Source organism: Rhinolophus hipposideros (assembly GCF_964194185.1).
Source record: "Rhinolophus hipposideros genome assembly, chromosome: 21".
NCBI classification, from domain to species: domain Eukaryota; kingdom Metazoa; phylum Chordata; class Mammalia; order Chiroptera; family Rhinolophidae; genus Rhinolophus; species Rhinolophus hipposideros.
In genome coordinates, this window is record NC_138067.1 from 25,027,666 (window position 1) to 25,050,333 (window position 22,668).

Genomic DNA, 22,668 nt, shown 5'->3' on the forward strand with positions numbered 1-22,668 from the left:
AGTGAGATGCTAAGGTTCAAAGAGGTCAAAACCAATCAAGGATGTGGTGGAATCAGGATTGCATTTTGTTGCCCAATCCCCTGGGAATGGCACTGTGCACTTTTCACAAAGAACTCCATTCCCGGCAGAGGGCAGGGAGAGAAGAGGAAATTTCCTGCCTGCTGTGATGACGGCACACCCCCTCCCCACCCACTCTCCACCACACAAATCTTTTCTATTCTTCATCAGGAAAAAAGAAATACTTTTCCATGCAGTAGTTTCTGGGTGGGGGGGGGGGAGAGAGAGAGAGAAAGAGAGAGAGAGAGAGAGAGAGAGAGAGAGAGAAAGACTCTTTACCCTTCTGTGTAATTTGTAGAATTAAATATATTTATGCATTCCTGTCTATTCCCTATCTTCCTAAAATCTTGCTTTTAGAGTGTGCAAGTGTGTTAAGTTTTAATTTGTAATGGTTCGATTTCACCAGAAATCTGCATATGAGCGCCCCTGCAGAGAAAACATTCCTTCCTCTTCCTACTTGACCACCACTATTCACTTTCTTTTGCTAGCCCTTCTGTCTTTGTGGCCTCTCCACCAATTAGGAACAAAGAACTATACTCTGGAAGAGATCTGGGCAACACCATATGAGATATAAGCCCTCTAGCTCACAGTTCAGACAATGGAGGCTCTGGGGTGGGCAGGAACTTGCCAAGGTCACGTACAGAATTAAGGGTAAAGCCTGACTGAGAAGCCAGGGGTGTGGACTCTAGGCTGTCTTTCTGCCATCTTTCTCAAGAATGCCTGTCACTACCACTGACTGACCAAGGGGATAAAAGGGACTTCTTCAGAAAGAGTTCTTAAGAATAAATGCTTACATTTTCTTTTGGCCCCAGGCCAAATGCCTCTTCTCCATCGTAGGTGGAACATTCCCTTAGAGGTAGTAACCTTGCCCTTACTGGCCTGTTGATGTCGCTATCCATCCATAAGCCTCCTTTCCAGGGACCATGTTTGCAGCAAAGACTAATTTTATTTTGGGTTTGGATATATACTGATTACATTTTAGCTTCTGGTATATTTTCTTACCTGTCACAGCCATTAAATTTATTTTAATAGTCACTCTACCCTCCTGATAGCCACTAAAGGGGGAATTGGATATTGTCTATCAATTGACTTAGTCTGTGAACGAAGGCTGTATCTAATTACAAGGCATTGTATCGGTTCTGATTTATTAACCATTTACGGTGCTTCGGAGAAGGTAGCATTTGCAGTCGCATGGTTCAGCCTGGATGTAGTTTTCCAGGAGGGCAGGGTGCTGGGCATATCACTGATCTTATAGTTATTACTTTGTGTCATATATAATCTTGTTTTTTCCCTGCAACAAATAAATCTTTGGGTCTCCCTGAAAAAAAAAACAAAACACACCAACATTTGTGGTTACAGTATAATAAAAATAAACCGTTTGTCGTGACTGCAGCTGACATTTATCAGCCTGTTTGTGGGTGCTCTTTCTCTCTCTATATAATACAGAACATAATTTGTCACTTTGTAAATACATTCCAGTCTAAATCCCTGCCAGCATCTGTTAGTGTTTGAAGGATTAATGTGCTACCCTGTGTATGTCTGCACTTGCAGGGAACAGTGTAGCATATGATTACGGGAGAGCAGGGGAACAGGGCATTTTCTATCCTTTTCCTACACGTGTGGTCTTGCTGGCCTTGACTTGATTTTTCTTGCCCTTACCCTGTGTTGCTTAGGTACTTGGAATTTCCTCATACACAGGGATTCTGGTGGTCCCTAACCTTCATTCTCCCTTTTATGGGACTGGTCATAGTAGTAGTAGTTTGCATGGACTGTGGATAAACACTGGGAGACCCTTTGACATCACTTAGGCTTGGCTTCAAAATTCTGATTTAGACCTCGAGTTACCTAATTTCTGTTTTCTCACTTACAAAATGAAGATGCAAATGCCTACTTCTTAAAGGTACCGAGGATGGAGGGGGAAATCTGTGAACATGCAAAGTGCCCAGTGGAGAACCCGGCCAAGAGTAACTGGTGGGGTTGTGTCACCTTTCATCATTGTCAGTGGGATTGCTATTCTTGACACAGGCCACGCAACTCAAAGTGTCAATGGGAGTATCCCAGGGCCATGAGGCAGCTGGTGGTTACGATGCTCTTTGTTTTTCCTCTTTTCTTGTTAGTGGGTTCTGTATTTGTTTGGAAATATTTATATCCCTGCAAGTCAGGTGCTTTGTGGATTCCTGTCCCAGAAAGCATTTTGCCAGCAAGAAACTGGTTTTCAACAAGGCTTGATACTGAATTCTTCGTACTGAATCCTGGATTGAGGGATTTAAACCCCTTACCAATGGCAAAATGATTCAGATACCTGCTGGAAGGGCCATCCTTACTCTCCCCAGCTGAAAGCATGCATTTCCTAAGTCGTAATATGGCCTGTAATTCTTACTACCTGATGAAATGGCACTAGTCTGTCAATCACCCTTAATATACTGCTCTGCTTTGGATTAGAAAAATTCCAGGAAATGGAAGAAATTGCCTCATTAGTAATTCTTTTGTGAGCAGTCTCTTTATTTCATGTTTTCATTCTTTGGTTTCTTTGTGTGTGTACTTTTGCCTGTCCTACCCCAGTGGTTTCCCCCACCCAACCTCTTTGTTTGTGTGACAAACTCTCTTCTCTCTAATAAAGAAGAAAATGCGTAGTTCTCTTTTCATTAAGAGAAGCATTGTTTTGCTGCTGCTCTTGTTTTGTTTTTGTTTTTCTGAAATATAAATGCATATGAACAGGACAGAAATATCATGCCCACATGCCCAGTGGCCAAGCTGGGGGCTTGTGATTTTTTGTTTATTAATGAGATTCTCTTTAGCAGATCTGGAATATCTCTTTTAGCCCAATTTAGAAAGATCTATTCTTCACACCCCAAGGATTGGCATATTAGGAAAATGTCTAGAAGCCCCTATTTCAATTTTTTCACAGTTTTTTAATAAACTTCTAGAAATGCCGAAATATGTTTTAAAAAGGCATGTGTTCAAGAAGAGGTGTGGAATTGAAGGAACCATTTAGTGCTGATTCTTACAAAGTGTAATAATCCTCAAATTTAGATTATTTAGTAGGAGAAACATTTTGCAGTTAGCAGAGGCCCCCTGCTATGTCCATTGTATATTCTTAATTCTGCACATTGTTAGGGACTCTTTATGCCATGCGTTGCCTGCATGTTTGTCAAATGGCCTGTGTGACAAAATAGCACACACTAAGGCGTGGTGTAATAGTCTCCTTTTCTCTTCTACAGCCATTGGAATCGGAATAACATTAATTATAAGACTGTCAGACTTCAGGAAGCACACCCAACTTTCTTGACTCTCATTCTAAAACAGGAATCAGCAAACTGCTCTATTGGGAGGAAATCCAGCCCAACTCCTGTTTTCGTAAATAAAGTTTTGTTGGGACGTGGCCACACCCACTCGTTTGCATTATCCGTGGTGGCTTTTGCTTTCATGCTATACAAGTTGAATGGTTGGTAATGGCCTTCAAAACCTAGACTCCTTCCTATCTGGCCTGTTAGAGAAAAAGTTTGTTGACTCCTGTACTAGAGGACTCACGACCATTTGGAGAGAAAAGTCTGTTCCACTAAACCAGAACGAGCAGGTGGTTAGATTTGCGTCTTATTTCCACACACCTGGAATTAATTCAAACTGCACATGACATAGTTATCAAACTTGGTTAATCCAAAGCCTAGTGGATGGCGGTAGGGGAAAGGTTGAAATTAGCTAGGGTGTTTTTCGTCATAAAGTTAAAATTGTAATGGTCACAATAAAACCAAAAAAAAGTGTAAAAGGCTTTGGGTTCATGGAAGGAACTACGTTCTTGAGAGAGAAGTATGTTTGGCCCCACTGTAATCTCTTGGACTCAGGAAATTTCAGGGTTGGGAAGAAAGTTCTGGCACAGACATAATATCACTACCTGGTAAGGAGAACTGGCTTATCAAAGTGAAGGGAGAACCAATCCCAATTCTGCCAGCTAGTAATTATATGATTTGTGAGCAGATTTTTTTTCATGCTTTCTCAGCCTTTGTCTTGTTTATAAGATGCAGGTGGTTAGGTTTACCGTGAAGGGCTCAGCAGGGTAAAATGTGACCAAGTCTGTAATTGTCCCTTCCTTGGATAGCATCTGCCAGAGAGTCGGTCCTCAAAGGTGTTTCCTTAACAATAAATGTTTGCTTCATGGAATGGAGTTTGTAAATTTATGCAGAGCAAGAAAGTCTTCAGTCCTAGATCTGTGATGAGAGTGACAGTTGGATTAACTGGAAAATGTGACCCTCAGCCAGAATATCCCCAAATCCTTCTAGGGGATTGTGGGGATAAAGTCCCAGAGAGCAGTTTCCAGGCTCTCGGCCTCACGTGGAAAAATGCTGGCTCGGTTATTAGATGACCATCAGCTGTTACCGGTTAGCCATTAGCCACTAATATAACTTCCGTGGCTGTGCTGGCAAAGGGGTTGGCAGAGAAGTGGACGGCGGATGGCGCATTGTGTGGCTCCTGCTTCCTGGGTCTCCAACCCAGCCGCCAGCGAGACTAGAGTGGTATGACTCCCCTATCTATGGCTCCGTGGGTGTTCCTTTTTGGCCTCACCATGTCCTGTGTCCTTGTGCGGGGAGCGGGAGCTGAGTCCCTGCATGACAGACATGCATTGCAGACCCAGAAACGAGTGCAGCCTGATGAAGTCAGTGCTCTGCTTTAGGATAAAGAACCTAATGTACCAGGGCTTCCTTTCATAGAGATGAAAGCTCTGGGCCGTCCCGTCACACTGCAGGCAGCAGAAGCTCTGCCTATAGAGAACATCTGTATCATCAAGCCAAGGGGAGAAAGGAAGATGCTGTTGCTTTCGTAAATATTGAAGAGGCAGGGAGAGAGTGCGCGAAGGCCAAGCTGCCTTAACATGCATGCCATTTCAAAGTGGCTTCTAATGGACATTTATAAGGTGCTGTGCCCCCCCATACACCCCCTCCCATTCTAAAGCTGTCTGAGATGCCGCCCTGAACACATGCAGTCTGTCACTTAGCTGGCTTTACACAGAATTACCGAATGTGATTCATTTGTCCCATTTGGCTACAAGACAGGAGACCACAGAGCAAGCCAGACATGAATATGGTCATGTGTTGATGGCCAAGCCAGCGTGCTCCATGCACTGAGGGGCCAGGATATCTGGTCACTGCACTGAATCTGTGTGCAAACATTGGACCCGCTCTTCACTTCCTCACGGACTCCCCTTTATTCAGCTCCTGTTTGGACTTCATTTCCTGAAGCAGCCCTGGTTAAAGCTGTCAGTCAAGCCATGGAAACCACACAGGGCCACCCAACTCTTATTTCCCCCTCTCCCCGTCCCCCTGCTGCCTCTCCCCTCCCCGATTCTCCCCTCCCTGCTACTGCCATAAGACTATCTGGAATAACAGGCTTGGGTGGAAAAGCAGCATCAGTGTTCTAATATGCTACTGGGCCGGATTATTTGAATTAATTTAGAAGTCATAATGTACTATTGTCTCTCAAAGACTTTTCCAGACTTATGCTGTTTGGACTTTTTCAACTGTCTAATGTTCCAGCTCCTATTTCTGCTTGCGAACGGGACAATTCTTCCCTGCGCACATCTCTTTCTTTTAATATTGTGGTAAAAGCAGCACGGGTCACCATTCCCTGACATTCTGGCTCATCTCTCAAGCTTCAGGCCTGCTAGGTACTAGGTCTGCCTTTCACATTCTGACAGAGCAGTTTTACCAAATGAGTTCTAGTGTAGAACACTGATCCTCATCAGTACCTCTGATTGACAGGTGTCTGTTAGTCTTTTGGTGAATAACGTATCTAAACTTCTTTTGTCTAGTGGCCCCATTGTTCTCTAGGTAGGGACTCATAATCTATATTCATCTTATGGAAGGAGAAATAGAATTTGGGGAACCCTGTTTCTATGAGGACTAGACCAGGAGGGACACATTCTTCCACTCAGAGGCCATTGGTGGAAACCAAAGTGCCCACCTCAGTGCAAGGGGGGAAATGTACTTCCTGTTTGGTCAGTCTCTTCCCAGCACAACCCCGTACTATGTGGAAAGGGGAGAACTAATTTGAGAGATGCTATTTCTCTCTATCCACAGTGTGTCTTTATACAACAGTGCATCTTTATACAACATAGAGGTAATTTTTAAATTCGAGTCTGTTGGTTTCTGCCTTTTAATGTGTGAATTTAAGTCTACTTTGATTTCTTATGAATATGGATATATTTGTATTGGTTTCTATATTTCATCTTGTGTTTCCTCTCTACCAAGAGTTTTTATTTATTATTAGTTTGAATTCTTTTTGGTACAGTTTCATTATATCCCATGCACTCCATGTATCTTTTTTCTTTTTTCCTGCTGCTGCTTTGGAAGCTAAACATTTCCCTTCCTTCCTTCTCTCCTTCCCTCCTCTGTTACTCTTGAAACTTTTATGTCCATATCTAAATTTCTCTTACAAAGTATAAAGTTATTTAATGTCTCCATCATTTACCCAACAAACTAAACTATATGTGATTTAATGGATCAACGAAATCTCCCTTCCCATAAAGAAATTTCCTTTCTATTGTTTCAAATGCTTCTCTAATTCCTTTCTAAGTGTCATTCATTGGCACTGTGCTAATGTCAATAATGTACAGAATTTGGGGATAACGACTATAACTTCGTGTGTGTGTGTGTGTGTGTGTGTGTGTGTGTGTGTATTGTGTTGAGTTCTTTTTCTGCTTTTATGAGTGTTTTGGTTGCAACCTATAAGAGACTGCTTAGGCAATTGCCACCTTAAGCAGGAAACCTCATTTCTGTCTGAAGCATTTTCAAAATGTCTTTTATAGTTCATCTGTTAAATAACCTGCTTTGCTTCTGCAAAACCTTGGAAAGATTTATCTCTTTGGATTCATCCATAAATTAAAAATAACTGCTGTGGTCACTCCTCAAGCATGATGGTACTATTACATGTTTACTGCATGCTTTGCATACCAAGCTCATATCCATCATCACGCAGTGTGGCCACCTTGGGAGAGTCAGGTGCTCAGCCGGTCAGACTGAAGTACCAGGAGAAATTCCTGGCTTTCCGAATGGCTTATGGAATATCTTTGCCCATATCACTAGCCTACTTTTATTTTACTTACGATTTGTCCCAAGTTCGGTGGTACATTGCATATTCACTCATTCATTTTCTAAATTAAAGCCTGTCTTGAAAACCTACTCTGTGCCATTCACTGTGTACCAGATATTAGAGATAGTGATACTTGTATAAAACTGTGCATTTTAATTTACTATAAGTGTCAGTGTGAATTATTGGTGGTTCTGGTTTTCTTTCATTGTCTCCTGCAGTGTTCTTGGGTATGGAAATTGCTTTAACCTTTTTGGAGGACACCCAGCAAAAATCTATCAAAATTTAAAATGTGGCTATCTCTTGACCTAGCAATCCTCCTCCCAGGAATTTGTCCAATAGAAAAAAAATCATATATATTACAAAGTATACGTATTGCAGCATTGCATTTGGTAACAAAAAAATGGAAACTATATAAAATAATATTAATTACAACAGGAACACCAGTTAACACTTACAGGATGTCTGTTTAAGGTGCTTTCCATAGATATTATATCACTGAATTCTCACAGTGATTCTTAGGAGGATTTTTTTTTCTATTTTTGAATAGAAGGAAGGTCAGACATCGAGAATTTAAGTAAAAAGTTCACAAAGCCTAGTGAAGGCTGTGGAGAGGTGAGCCCTCCAAAGAGGAACAGGTTTTAATACGTGATCAAACACCCCTGCAATGGGCTCAACATACAGGTTGAAACAAATGGAAGAAAGACTGTATGTAGACGTATTCAGTTATGTGTTAATTGGGAAAAACCAGATTGTAAAACAGCACAGGAGCTATGATACTATGTTCGTAGGAAAACATTGTTGCCCCATGTTTTCATCTGTGTAGGACATATATTCTGGAACACGAGCATCAGGCTGTCACTCTGCTTGCCTTGGGACAATGGGATTTGGGAGCTGTATTTGCTTTATGCTTTATCCACTTATGCATCATTTGTACTTTCTTCAATGAGCCAGTTTTATTTTAACAACTAAAGAGAAATAGCTGAAGACTGCTCAGGGTTAATCAGAGTACGTCTCCCCAAACGCACACAGGTAACCTTGGCACTGTTGACCCTTAAGGCCAGTTGTAGGGGGCTATCGGTGCAAGATGTTTAGTAGCCCCTCTACCCATTAGATGGCAGGACACCCCTGCAATAAGTCGTGGGGACCAGAAATGTCTCCAGACATTGCCAGATGTCCCCTGGGTGTTAGAATGCTCCTGGGTGACAACCCCTGAGAGAACCCCCGGGCAGTGGCATATCCCTGTGCGGTTTTCTCCATGGGGTGTGCTCCCTGGGAGGGCTATAATGGAGATATCTCCCTCCATCTGAGGATCGTTCAAACTTCAGAAGTCCTTCATGTGCAATGAAGAAACCTCTAAACCAGCAGACAAATCTCTCTCTATTCCCTTTAACCATTATTGACCTGTCACCAGATAATCAACAGGCTTCCAGATCTCTGTGTTTGGAGCTGCACACCTCTTTCTAAATCTAGGAGGGGGGCACTTCCCTGGAGTAGGGTGTTCTAATGCTTAACAAGTTTCATTAAGAACTCAGCTATTAAATATTCAAAATATATAGACTGTTCCTGTTGAGAATATAATTATGCAGTAAATTAGCTGATGTCCAGGTTGTTGCCTTTTAAGCACATCTTTGATGTTTCCAGTACTTACATAAGATATAGGGCCTGTTTATTAAGAGTCTTCAACTATGTATAAAACTAGAGCAGTCAAAAGTAATGGTGTCTGCTGAAGGACTCTTTATCATATGAATTTACCTTTAGTCATCTATTATTTATTTCAGCTATTTTATATGCCATTATAATAAATATTATGACAGAGAAAGCTTTTACGCTTCAACTTATTGTACTACTCTTTACTTGCCTGCAATCCTTCAGGAAAATGTAACCATGCTTTACCTATAGTTAACGTAAATCATCACTTACATTAGAATGAAAAATTCACTATGAAAAAAAGGCTCTTTCTTCAATAGCGAGGCGTAAATGCACAATCATGTTGACTGCCAAACTCCTGTGCCATTCGCTGTCCTTTCTTAAACTGTTTTTAAGCTGCAAAGTGAATACATTGCATAGAGGGAAATTGGACGGTTTTAGAATATTTTCACTCTCTTGTTAGTTTCTGGCAAGATAAGCATTTTTTATCCAGAGTGCAAAATATTGCCAATTACTGTCTAAGCATTTTTAATAGTTTTGCTTTACGTGGCACATAGCTCATATACCAAATTAAATAAGCTGTTATCCGGTACAATTTCTCCTTGAATCAGCCTTACAATTACCTATAGATATTGATACAGTTATTTTATAAATTGAGTTCCAGCAACACAAGGCAAAAATTGTGACTTGTATATAATGAAAAAAGAGTTCTCATGATTTTCTTATTAGAGATGTTTGTGTATTTTTGCGGGGGTGGGGAGGACAGAGGAGTGAAGGCTGATGTTTGATGGTTGATCTGAAGGTCAGGAATGACAACACAGGCCCTATCCTTGAAGGCTCTAGGAAAACTCCAAGGCTTTGCCAAGGATCATTTTTGGTTTGGTTTGCTATTTCGAAATGTGGAATCTTCTCTAAGAGGGTTTTTACTTGTTAAATGCATGGTGGCATGCAGACTGGTACAAATGTGTAGAGTCCTAAAAGAGCCTCTCACATTCACCTGTTTTCTTGGGTGGCTTGTCGGCAAGAGCATTTATCAGTGCATCCTTTTCGTGTGTCGGCTTGTCCAAAATTGGGCAAACTTCCCATCAGACGTGCTCACGATGGTGGTTTGGGTTGTTCAACTGAGAGGTGCAGGAGCTGAAAGTAGATGCAAATATTTATTTATGCCTGTATTTACCAGGGAAGATGCAGCCATCCATTGCCACCATTAGCATCACTTAAATGGTACTGGAGAGATTAGTGTTATGAAGTCCCACACAGGATATTGATGAATTATTAAACCAGTTTAGTTAGGTCTGTATTGTAGTGCAGTGAATAATGCCATGTCAATACTATGCTCAGCGCCACTGTCTCTAGCTGTTGTAAATGTGACAACTCCTATTTAAGGATGCAGGACATAAAATCAGGACTGAGCGTATGTAAAGTGGAAGGGTGAGAGACATCAGCATAATGCAATTAAGGCCCATTGGATTAGAATTTGCAAGATGCCATTAGCAATAAGCTCTGAACGTAGATTATTGCCTTGGTTACATTTTCTCTTTCAGCAATAGGCTTCTCTTGTAAATTCTAAAGGTATAAAATAAATATGATAAAAAATAGACACAAATAAGAATATATAGGTGATGTTAATTTCTTTATAGCTTCTTGGTGTCACATGTTGCAGAATATGACGACAAGGGGACAGTGCCGTGTGGTATTTCAGCAAAGACGTGCACTTTGGAACCGACCACATCTCGATTGGAAACCTGGATCTCTGTCTTACTGGCTGTGCCACTTTCAACTCTCAGCCTCTGTTTTCTAGTCTGTAAAATGGGGGACATGCTATATATTATACTTTTAAAAGATTTTTCATAGTACTATTAACTAAAAATAAACACCATGCATATCAGAGATGCTCATTATTTTTAAGCTTTTATTATCAATAAATACATGTGAGAACTTTATTTTATTTTATTGTTTTGCTTTTTTTTTTGTTTTTGGGAAACCCGGACATAAACTCTTTGTAAATATTAAGAAGGGGGTAGGCATATACCCACCCCGATCCACATAGAGTGGCATTTTCAAGTGAGGACACACACTAGCCAATTCCTCTTAAACACGAAATCCTGCATCTGCAGTTGCGTAGGGTACGTCCCCCCACGGCTTAAGAAGGATTTGCTCTGCTTGTCCTGGAGGCTGGGCTCCCTGCGCCCTTTAGTGCATCTAGATTTGTCTGTCTTTCTACCTCCAACAAGTGTACTGAGTGCTTCTCTTTTTGACCAACTCAGAGAGAGTGCTTTCAACACAACATAATGAAGAGCTGCTCTCCCCGCTGCTAGACTAGGATTGTGACAAAAGTGGTCAAGCTGAGTGGAGGGAGCAAATCTCGTGTATAAGATGAGAGTATTTTGAAGGATACCCACCTGATTTCCCCTAGTGTGCCCCGTGACCCCCAAAAGCTTCATTCCCAGACCAAACACTTGGGGCTCATTACAGGGAGAACTCGGAAAGGGGAGAAAACTCATAGTTTTCATAGTCCCAGGTAATTAATTCACAGGCAGTTTACAATTAACGATGATTTTAAAGTCACAATTAGTATTTAAAGTAGGGTTGGTCACTCGAATTCTTTGTATACACTTTTCTAAAGGCCTACTACCATGAGATAGTAACCTTTTTTTGCTCTTCCATGGCTGATGAACAGATGACGGGTGTGAGGTATTCTCTCTTACATGTTGCAATGATGGGAGAAAAAAGCAAAGAGAGAAAGGAGTTAGAATCCATGGAATATGCATTTACCTGTAGAGGCAGTGTTACTGAATGAATGAATGAATGAATGAATGAATGAATTCACTCTTATCAATGCTGTCAATGCTGTCTTTCCTACTGTTGACCAGAGCAAGGACAGAAAGCTGCCTCTCTGCGAGGAAGTTCCAAATCTGGCGATATTCTCTGGCGTTGGCCTCGCTGTGAGGGGCTCGGAGGGGGCCTCAGGTGGGTGAGAGGATAGGTGGGTTGTGTGGGCACTGTGGAATACGCTGTTGTGATTAGAATCATGGTTTGGTGAGGATCGTGGCTCTGTTAGCTATCGTCCGGGTAAAGTTGTGCAATCGCTTGCTGGCCATCTGTTTCTCCGTCTAGGAAATGGGTGGTCAATAATAACTGCCCCCTAGAGGGTTGCTGTGGGGGTAGAGGGTACCTGGGCAAGGATTCATGTGGTCAGGGTTCCAAGATTGCTCCTGTTGGCCAGTCGTGCTCCACTCTGCCTTGTCAGTGAAGAGTGAAGCAGTTCGGTGCGTAGGATGATGACAGGACCATCAAACATCAAGCATAAAAACAGCAGCAACAAACAAACACAATGATGGTGGTATATGGTAACGGTTTTAGACTACTTATCGGGTACTGGGTACTGTTCCAAGTGAGATATATAGATATATATCTATCCTCATTTCCTGATAAGGCAGGTACCGTTAATTATTTGTGTTTCACAGAAGAGAAAACTGATTGCACATGAAGGTGAAGTAACTTGCCTAGCTTGTAAGTGCTGGAACTGGGAGTCAGACCCAGAGGGTCTCACCTGCGTCCCTGGCCTTCACGAACACCTTTTAGGGTCAAAACACTCATTGAGTGTGGGACCTGGGGTACCCAAGGGGATTCAGTGAGGCTGCTTCTCCTGCCAGGGGTTAGGTGTCATCCTTCATCACAGTGTCGCTGTGCAGACTTACCCTGAGCTACTTATGTGAATTGTATGACATAAAGAAGGGAGACCACAATTACTAATGTGCGTTATTATAGAAAAACAATGGTCATCATATTTTAGCAGTGGCCTTCCACATGATAATGATAATAGTTATTATTTATGTGCCCCATACCTTATATTCATCATATCTAACTTTTACTCTCATCATGCAGGGCACATGCACATTTGTCAAATAAGGCAGCGGAGGCCCCAAGCATTCAACGAGCATCTCTGAGGTCCCACTGCCAGGGCCATGGTCCAGGGCCGCCAGGCTCTGCAGCCTCTGCTGCAGATGACAACATCTTTCCACTTCATTTCAATACTGCACAATCCCCATATGGTTCCTTTGGTTTCAGGCGGTATCACATCTGAGTCACACTTGGCTAATTCATAGTTATAAAATGGTAAGAAAAATCACTCTTGCATAACAACAGCAAGCAGCCCCTTTGATTCTGCATGTACAGGCTCTTGAATCACTGAGACAGCTTTTGGAACTTAATAAAGAATAGGCCAAGAACACTTGGTCTGTTGAGGGTGTCAGTGATCTGTGCCACCAGCGAGAGCCCCTGGATCCCAAGAAACGGAAGAAGAGTATGGGGGTTGCTTAATTACTCTTGTTTTCCTGGCGGAGCCTGGGGTGTTGGGAGCAGGTGGGCTACTCAGCTTCTTACAAGTTGCCTGATGTTTCATGTGTGGGGTGCCACCTGTGCGGTTCTGTTTTAAAGTGATGGGTACGAGCATCTGTATACATCATTTAAAATAAATTTACATTCCTATTTTGCCTGAGATGATTAGCTTGTGTACTGGTGTGATTAAAGAGTGAGCATTTAGGGAAGGGTTGAGAGAGGCATTTTACAACATTTGAAGATACGAAATTCTTAGTATGAAATTCTTTCTGTTAAACAAAGCCCGATGGATGGATGGATGGATGGATGGATGGATGGATGGATGGATGGATGGATGGATGGATGGGTGGATGGGTGGATCGATAGGAAAGGAGGGAAAGAGGGACTCATGGAAAACTGACAGTGTATTTGCAGGCGATGGGATTGTAAATGCTCTTTTCGGGTCCATATTCATCCATTTTTTAAACGTTTTTCTGTAACTAGTGAAAGGGTGAAGTAGGAAATGGCCTGAAATAATCCTGGAGAAGTAGACAGGGCCAAGTCATGGAATTTGTGTTGGTCGTTATTGTTCTTCCTTATGTATTTCCACTTTTCCTTTTTCTGGGCACATGGAGGGTTGTGCCTTCTTGAAGCTAAGCATTGCCACATGACTTGCTCTGCCATTGAAAGCTGAGCAGGAGCAATGTATGTCACTACTGAGGAGAAGACTTTGAGGTCCCATGTGCAATTTGCCACATTCCTTTCACCACACTGCAGTGGCTGGTGATGTCATAGAAAATGGAGGTTCCATCTGCCTGGACCCCTGACTACCCACGGTGGACATGACTCCACCGACCTGGGAAGGATATGAAACGTAAGCGAGTAATAACCCTTGGTTGTTTTAATACGGAAGTTTGGGACTGTTCCTTAGTTGAAGCATATCCCGATTGATACAGAGGCTCATGTGTGAGCCATGCTGAGGAATTTGGACCATATCTCGTTGGCCATTCCAAGCTACAAAAGGATTTTAAGCTGGGACTTTGTATACGTGTGTGAGTTGCCAATCGGACAGCAGACTCTGGCCAAAAAAGGCCTGAGCTTTTCATGTTCTAGACAGCATGTGTTAATTTTGATACCTCTTAATAAAAATAGTCACTGGTTCCTTAGTGGTGATGGAAATTTTCTGTATCTTGAGTGTGGTGAAGGTTATATGAATTTGAACACGTGATAAAATGTCATAGAATTATACACAAAGATATTACAGATAAAGAAAAGAAGTGCATCCAAAAAGTGGTGAGATCCAAGTCATGTCTGAGGTCTAATAAATTGCCCCGTGCCATGTCAATGTCATGGTTTTGATAATGTCCTACACATGGGTAAGATGTCACCATTGGGGGCAGCCGGGAGATGCGTCTATGGACACTCTCGGGTACCACTTCTCGTGAGTCTGTAGTTAGTTCCAAATGGAAGTTAACTTCAACAGTGAAGAGTTCATGAGTTAAGCCAAGAAAGGGAGATGTGGTCAGTCCCAGCTTCAAAGCCAGACTTGGCAGGAAAGCTCACGTTGGCAGATTGAGTGTCCTGCCGTCACTTAGCCATCAGCAGTGTATCCTTCTAAAACGTGATCCATCAGCCACTGCGTTCTCATTTAGAGCATGTCTCATGACAAACATTTCTACAATGTTGCTAAGTTTCTTAGATAATCAGAAGATCAACCCCCCCCAACACAGTCACACACACACACACACACACACGCGCGCCCGCGCACCCTAATTCTAAAAGCTGTGTTTTTCCCTCACTGGATGTACTGTATCGCACAGCCTTCCTACATTTCTCAGGGTCAGTAGTGGAAGCAGAAACCTGATACAGAGGGCAGGAGAATTACCTGAGTAATAGTGTGTGGACTTGAATCACTGCCCCCAGGAGCCTAGTAACCCGCAGCCTGTGGATTAGTCTGTTGAACTACTTGATGGCTTGTGACCCCTTGTTCCCCCTGGATGTGTATGTTCTGATTTTGTTCTTATTGGTAGTGGCAGCTCTGTGCTTTATTTTAAAGTGAAGGGGGAGGACCAAAAGATAACTTATCAACTGTAACTTACACACATAGAAGAATGTACAGGCCCACTTGGCCATGCCATCATTTTCATTGGAAAATTGCATTGGGGTCACCATCTGGGAATGTTCCCCCGGTTTTATGGGGGACATGTGTATGTGCATTTTTATAATATCTTGTGGGGTTCTTATAGGGGGCTTGGCTGAGAGAAAACAATGTCTTTACCACACCTTCCCCTACAGATGGATATCTTACTTTCTTCCTGGGGTGCATTCAAAATTCTGTAAGATTCTATGGAGGGCCAGGATGATCATGCTGTGAGTGCAGTGAGGGTGGGGCTGGAGGACGTAGGAGGAGGGTGAAAGGCCAGTTTGTTTGCTAGCTCTGAATGTCAGGTCAGGTAGTTGAGCCTTTATGAGGCCTAAGAGTCTTCTAGGGGAATAAGTTAGTCTTTGTCTGACTTCACGCTCCAAAGAGATATTAACCATCAGATAAGTATCGGTTGTTCAGACGGAAAGCGTATGGGAATTTGCTCCTCATCTGGAAGCAGGGTGCAACCTCGTTCAAGGACATTCACTTCTCCTGGTGACAATTTCCTGCTCTGTAGGATGAGGGACGTGGCCTTGCCTCACTGTGGCTCCTCTAGCTCCGATGTTCCCCGATCTGAGGAAGCGCTAACAAAACCTGGGCGTTGCCACTTTCCCCATTGCCTAGGTCCAGTTAAATGCTTTTCCAGCTCCTTTCAAGATCTGCGCGTTTTGGGCTGTGCCACTGTTACCTGAGAAGTGTAAATCCACGTTGGCCAACTTGCCTTTGCCACTGATACATTGTTGGGTTTGGGGAAGTCATATAACCCCTCTCGACCCCCTTTCCCGAAAACTGGGCTCTGTTAGTACATTGGCACTGGGTTTCCAGGATCTAACAGATCTGGTCTGCTGTGCTCTTCAGGGAGGACCCTTGAATATTATTAACACCATTTCATCCTCCACGCTGCATGGTGGTCTCCCCAAACCACCCTTTACTGCGGGTGGCCTCAGGGAAAGAATTTGGCACAGTCGACATTTTATCTCTTTCTAGTTAAATTTACTAAATACCTTGTCTCTTCCAGACAGGGTGTTAGGCTCTTTGCACTTAGCCTCGCAATTCTGTGAGTAGACCATGAATATTCACCTTTTATCAATGAGGAAACTGAGGCCCAGAAATGTGAAATGGCCCAAAGTCAGTAAGCTGCCTCTGCCTGATGTTTATTATTCAAAGCTTGGGACTTGGGTTAGAGCCCAGGACCTAGACAGCCAAGATAAACTGCCCCAGATCTACTAGTAAGTGTCTCAGCACAGTTTGTATCCAGTCCTGAATAAGACAGTTCAGGTGGAGGATGTTCTCAGCAATGCCATTTGCACCCCCCTTCATAGTGTTAGAGGTATCATGTTATTCGCCTTCGTCTTACTTCAGCACACAGTCCAGACAAGAATTCCCAAGTTAACCGTTTGTGCTACGAGACTCTTCTTACCTGCACAGGCAGCTGTCCTGGCATTCTTGGCTGTGTGTCCTTTGCAGGAGATACGTTTAAGAAGTGATAGTATTTCCTCTCACACCCTGAAGTCCAGCTTGTCTTAAAAATTGGGACTGCCCCATAAACCCAAGCGATGTCTGAAAGGCCACTCTGATCTTTCCAGAATTGGGCTAAGAGGCCGCCCAGTGGACCAGGCTTGCTTCAAAACCTGACTGCTCCAGTCCTCCTACTTTCTCTACAGGAACTTGGGCTTTAGTGTCAGATTGACTTGAGGTCAACGCTTGCCATCTCCATGTCTTACCTCTGTGATCTCTTACAAGATCCCACCTTATAAAAAAGGGAACATATAGCCCATCTCTCAGGTATTGTGAGGACGAAATGAGATCGCGCGTGGAAGTGCCCAGCCCGTGGTGGGCTCTGAGCGGGCAGTGGCTGTTAGAAGCATCATTACGAATATCCACCTGTGCCCCACCTGTCTATAGAGTTTTCTGGGTTACTAAACCAAGGGGATCTAAGTCGGTCAGGATCTATCGGTAGGAATGAGGTTTCCCTGCTTTTGTACTTTCTATACATGAATAAATGAATTGCCTTTAATTTTTGATGCGCACACAGCTTTTGAGATTAAAATGTTGTCTCCCGAATTCTTGCACAAGCTGGGCTTTGTCCTGGTTGTCCCCTATCATGCTAGTTTTTTTTTTAAGGATCCAGATTGAGAGGAGATACGTGAGCCTAAAGACCCTTAGGCATCTCCTCGGTGCAATGAGTGAAACAGCACAACCCCCAGCCTGCAGTTTTAGCAGAGCCCCAGCCTCACGTCCGCCCTAAACTTGGCAGTAAAAGCCCTGTTCTTCTATTCATTCTGATGATTTATATTCTCTCTGGGCGTCTAATATTAAACAGGGGAATTCCGACATGTTCCATAACACATTTACTGTAACTTGATACCATGAACTAAACTTGCTGTTATTTATCATTTCGTTTTATTTTCTCTCATTCCAGCATAAAGCCAAGGTAGAAGCAATGACCCTGGACCTCGCTCAGCTCCGGAGCGTGCAGCATTTTGCTGAAGCGTTCAAGGCCAAGAATGTGTGAGTGTTCCAGGGGAGGGTTATAGATCATCGTATCTTGCTATTGTAATGTCTTTATCAGATGAACACAATTGGGAGAACGCAAGGCTGTTGTGTTGTCTTGGCGTCCAAGCAGGAGGCTCATTTATGTTGGCCCTGCTAAGGCACATCGTATTTGCTTGACTCTCATTATGAGATGTGTCATCCATCTCATAGCCGCTTCCCCGATCAGAGGGAAAAGACCCCATTAAGGCACTAGTAACAGTGGTTAATAAAAGTCAGCTGACGGTGAAATGCATCCTGATTATAGACGTTTTTGCAGCCTCAGAATCGAGGAAAAGTATATTTTAATTGCATTCAGGAACAAGGGACCTCCACTATCTGGTACTGCAAAGGGGCTGAGAGTCAGAGCATGCGAAAAGAAGGTTCCACTGTTTTGCAGACCTGCATTGATTTTATGTGCTGCATGAACATGGCTCCAAAAACATGGACTCCCATCGTGAGAAACTCGTTTTGTTTCATTCTTTTTGAGTCTTTCAAAATGCCCAAAGGAGGAAGCCTTCGCTAAGGGTTGGCAAATTTTTATGCCATCACATGCTAACCTCCCTTTCTAACAGCGAGAGAGCAGGCAGGCCTCAAACCCGCACTGAGGAAAGCAGCGGTGGTTAACTCCGTTTTAATTACAGTATTTTCTTTCCAAGTGTTTATTTTTACAGTTCCTTCATATTTTTTAGGGCAAGAATGACTGGTTTCTCATTTAACACAGTGGTTTAAATTTCCTTAAAAAATAACTTCATTTCACTTTTTTTTTCTTCAGTGAGTTGATTTAAGCATGAGGATTAAGTTCATACTAGAACGGTTGGTGCCAAGGATAAGATAGTTCCAAAGGTGGCACCAGAATGATGGAATTTGGAGAGCTCTGATAAATGAATGACAAGCTGTCTCTGAGTTAGGCTCTGTTAGCATCTTTGGTTTTATGGCTCTCCAATCAGACGATGGCTGGAAGGAGAAGTATCTTCAACCAACGATTCAGATGGGACTGTGGTGATCTGACCCCTCCGTGCTGTCCAGTATCCAGTTCTTCTTGTGTCTCCCTTAGCTTCTGAGCTCTCTTAGATGGTTAAGAAGTCAGCTCTCTCAAGCCATTTCCTGAACAAGCAAGTGGCCTGAGTCTTTGAGGTTGAAATATTGAGAGTCCTTAATGAGGGTTGTACCGTCCGCGTAAGTACAGGCTGTACACTCTTAGGAATATATTACATCCCCAGCCAGCCAGCCAGCAGACCTACTGTGTGTGCTCTTGCCAGTATTTGGCAGTTTTAGCTGTTAGCCCTGGCCAGAGCTCTCAGAGAGCCTTAACTCAGGGTACAGCAGTCGTTTTTAAGACAGTGATTCACTTATACCTTCACCATTCATTTACCCCTGGGTTTATTCATTTAGCACACATTTAATGAGTGTCTCTAAAGCCCCAGGCACCGTTCTAGGCTCTGAGGTGAGAGGGGTGAAGCCCAGTTAACCTCGAGGAAGCCATAATCTAAGTTGTCAGCAAGCAGTGTTTTATTGCAAATGGCTGACTCCTCAATCTGATATTTTGGTGGTTGTTTTAGAGAGAGCGATAATACCAGTGACAGTAGCAGCAAGAGCAGCTCATTTATTGAGTGCTTATTATGGGCCACACACAAGAACCCTCTGCGCACATTTTCTGATGTAGTTCCCAAAACAACCCTTCAGGGTCGGTGCTATTTATTATTATCTCTATTATGCAGAGGAGGGAGGTGAGACTAGGAAGTGTAGGTTAGTTATGTGAAGGCACATGGCTGGGGAGCAGAGGGGCTGATCCTAAGTGGTTTGTCACTCCAGAGCCCTACTTAACCGCCATGCTGTGCTGTCTCTCATTTTAAATGTGATGGAAACTGAGATCAGAGAAAGGGGTGACTTTCACAGGGTCACTGGCAGGTTGGTGGCAGATGCAGGATTTTTATGCAGTTCTGACTACTTTGCTCTCTCTCCCTGATGCCATGCTGCTCTAGCAGGATTTTAGATGTACTGCCTCTTTCCACTTCGTCTGATTCTGTCAGACCGCATTGGAAGGGAGCCGTTTTGCTGAAGAGAGCCAACTGTTGCATAATAGGACTACCTTCCAAGTCTTAGCAGGACCATTAGTTTTTAACCATTAAGTAGTTCAGAAATCGTCAAATTCAACTGCCTTTTGTAATCACCAAGCCCAAGCTCTTACAGAAAGCTATCGCCCATTTTGCCCTAATCTTAGATTTTAGCTAATGGCTTTGCGTTTTTGTACTTCTAGGTTAGGAAACAAGGGTGATATTTCTTTTAGCAAACCCTGTACCACCAACTTCTTCATATGTGTCTCTTGAGAGTACGGTATTTTACATGTTTTACAGAAATATTGTGGTGGCAAAAATAGGCATTCAAAAAAGCGAGTGATTTCAACTTTTGAAATGCTGCCAAAGTGAAATCTCTCCTGGATAGGCAGATGACAGTTTAGTACTTACAGGTCTTTAGATTCTGAGAACTGTCAGAAGTGAATTTAAGTGCTGGTGACTAGGCTGCCAAAAAAAACACGTGTAGCTCTAGTCTTATCATCACCTACCATCTTTAGACATTAAAATTTCCTTGTGTGTAAAACATAATGACAAATGAAAGAAAGCCTGCCAGTGCAGAGCCACTCTCTTTCTGTGCTGGTGGACCGAGGAGAGGAAAAACCCTGACATTTAAATTCCATGTGGATGCCCTCATTTCATATTTCATTTGAAAGCCTGTCTATGAGCACACCGGAAGTATTATCAGGCTCCTTTGTCCTGTGTTCATTCCCTTGGTTCATGTTCCAGCTCAGGTGTGTTTTCCCCACTCTGGGATAGGCAGCCTGAGACCGAAAAAAGTAGACACAGATTCGAAATGCAAACCGTGGTGGACATGCAGCTCATTGTACTAAGGCGCCAACCACCCTCCATCCGTTTTCTACCCAGAGGGGATGCAGGTTCAGCCTGTTCTGGGATATCTTCTTTTTCTTCTTTTGGGAGGTAAGGGGTGGGAGGTAGGCCATTTCTGAATGAGCACTGCTAATGTGGTTATACAAGATAATAGCTTCTCATCCACTTCTTGTTTATTCTGTGCAAGGCCATGTGCTTAAGCACTTATGCCCATATTCTGTCTCTTAGTTTCTTACAGTGGTCCTAGGCATTCGTCATTTTTATCTCTATTTTACAAATTGAAAGGCTCCAGCTTTTCAACAGAGAGGCTAAACGACTTTCCAAAGTTTAGCAAGTGGAGGAGGATCCAGGATTTGAATCAAAGTCTGTTTGAATCCAAACGACTTTTCTTTTTGTTACACCTCACACTTCAGTCCTACTTTTCCGTACAGATTTCTGTATTGGTATGTATTGCTGAGTAATAAGTTACTTCGAAGTTTAGTGGCTTAAAACCACTTAAAACAGTAAATATTTCTATCCGCTCCTTCAGTTTGTTTAAATTAGGATTCAGATAAGGTCAATACATTTTAATCAATAGATTTTTTCCCTCAAATTTTTCCCATTGTTTAAAAAAGAAAAAATAATTAATGCCACGTATTTGTCCAAGGGCCCCCGGTTCTCCTCTGATTTTCTGTAATCTGTGCTTCAGTGACTGCTACCTGGGGTGTCATTTAACACGTTTTATCATCTTCTAAGTTTCCTGTGAAAGGGTAGCTAACTCTAGAGGCTTGAACAAATTCCTGTTTAATTTTTTGGCAACAATAGTTCGTAGGTGGTGGTGGTGGTGAAGTCCTCCATCAAGAGGACACGTAGGCCTAGTTGCTAAAGCTAATTTTCTTAAGGCTCAGCACACCTTTACCAGCCCATGCCTCTGCCTGCTTTCTCTCTTTGTCTGCCCACCCCCTTTTCATTCATTTATTGTGTTACTCGCTGAGCACTCTTCTGGGTGGTCAACCCAGGAAGCCCCAGCCTGCTTCCAGACGGTTCTCCCAGGAGTTAGTGGTGGTGGTGGTCAGCCAGTGTGTCTCAGGTTGAATTATTTTGGGCATTACTGGAAAGTTCCAAACCAAAGCCTGTGGTAAGTCCCAACCAAACTGAGTTTTGAAGGATATTTTTGTTTAAACTGCCGTCCTGAAGAGCAGCCAGACTCCACACTGCCTGGCAGGCGGAGGCATCATCCGAGTTTGAAGCGCTGGGACCCTTAACTGATGGTTCAGACCCAATATTGGGGTTTTCTGTGGTGGGCTCTGAAATAATAGTACATTGTTTGTGGTGCTTTTGCACATTTTCATCCGTAGTTTTATCTGCTTAGTTTAGTGAGATGCACCCGTTTTGATTTGGCCTGGCAGAGTTCAGCAGCTCCTAGAACTAGGAGCTGTATAAATAATGTTTTATTTTTCAGATAACGTTTTATAGTTTGAATTCCATATATCCTTGGAATAATGGATACTTGGATTCCAATCTTGGAATTTTAAAAGTTGTTGGTGGCACATAATGTAGGAAATTCATACTTGGATCTCAGTTACCAATCAGCTCTTATAATACTGATCAAGGGCTTGAGTCATCATGGACGTTAATTGAAATTGATAGTAAGTTCATATTAACATAATACATGCAATTCTAAAGGTTTCTAGAACTTCCTTGTTGATCATGGATTTCTTCTTTCTCTTCTCAACTTTCTGTTTCCAGCATAATTTAAAGAAATTAGGCTTTATTTCGCTTAAAAATAATATAGGATAGTGATGTTTGAAATAAAAGATTAAAAGAACAGTGTTCTAACCTCTCTTTACTTTTTAAACATTTGAAGGGAAAGAAATCTTTAACAAAGTTATTTATTTTCACTTTTTACTAAATTACTTTCAGAGCTTGAATCTACTTAATCCCAGATATAATATTCTTGGATTCTTATTCCAAATTTTGCAAATCCTTCTATGGAAGTAG

The 22,668-nt window shown here is 42.6% G+C and overlaps 1 protein-coding gene across 1 annotated transcript in view; it reads left to right on the plus strand.

The window, feature by feature from the left end:
- Positions 1 to 22,668, plus strand: part of WWOX (WW domain containing oxidoreductase) — a 915,478-nt gene that overhangs the window by 226,545 nt on the left and 666,265 nt on the right. The window contains exon 6 of the mRNA XM_081030823.1: positions 17,673 to 17,761. Within this exon, the coding sequence (XP_080886949.1) occupies positions 17,673 to 17,761 (89 nt within the window). The remainder of the gene's footprint in view (positions 1 to 17,672; positions 17,762 to 22,668) is intronic.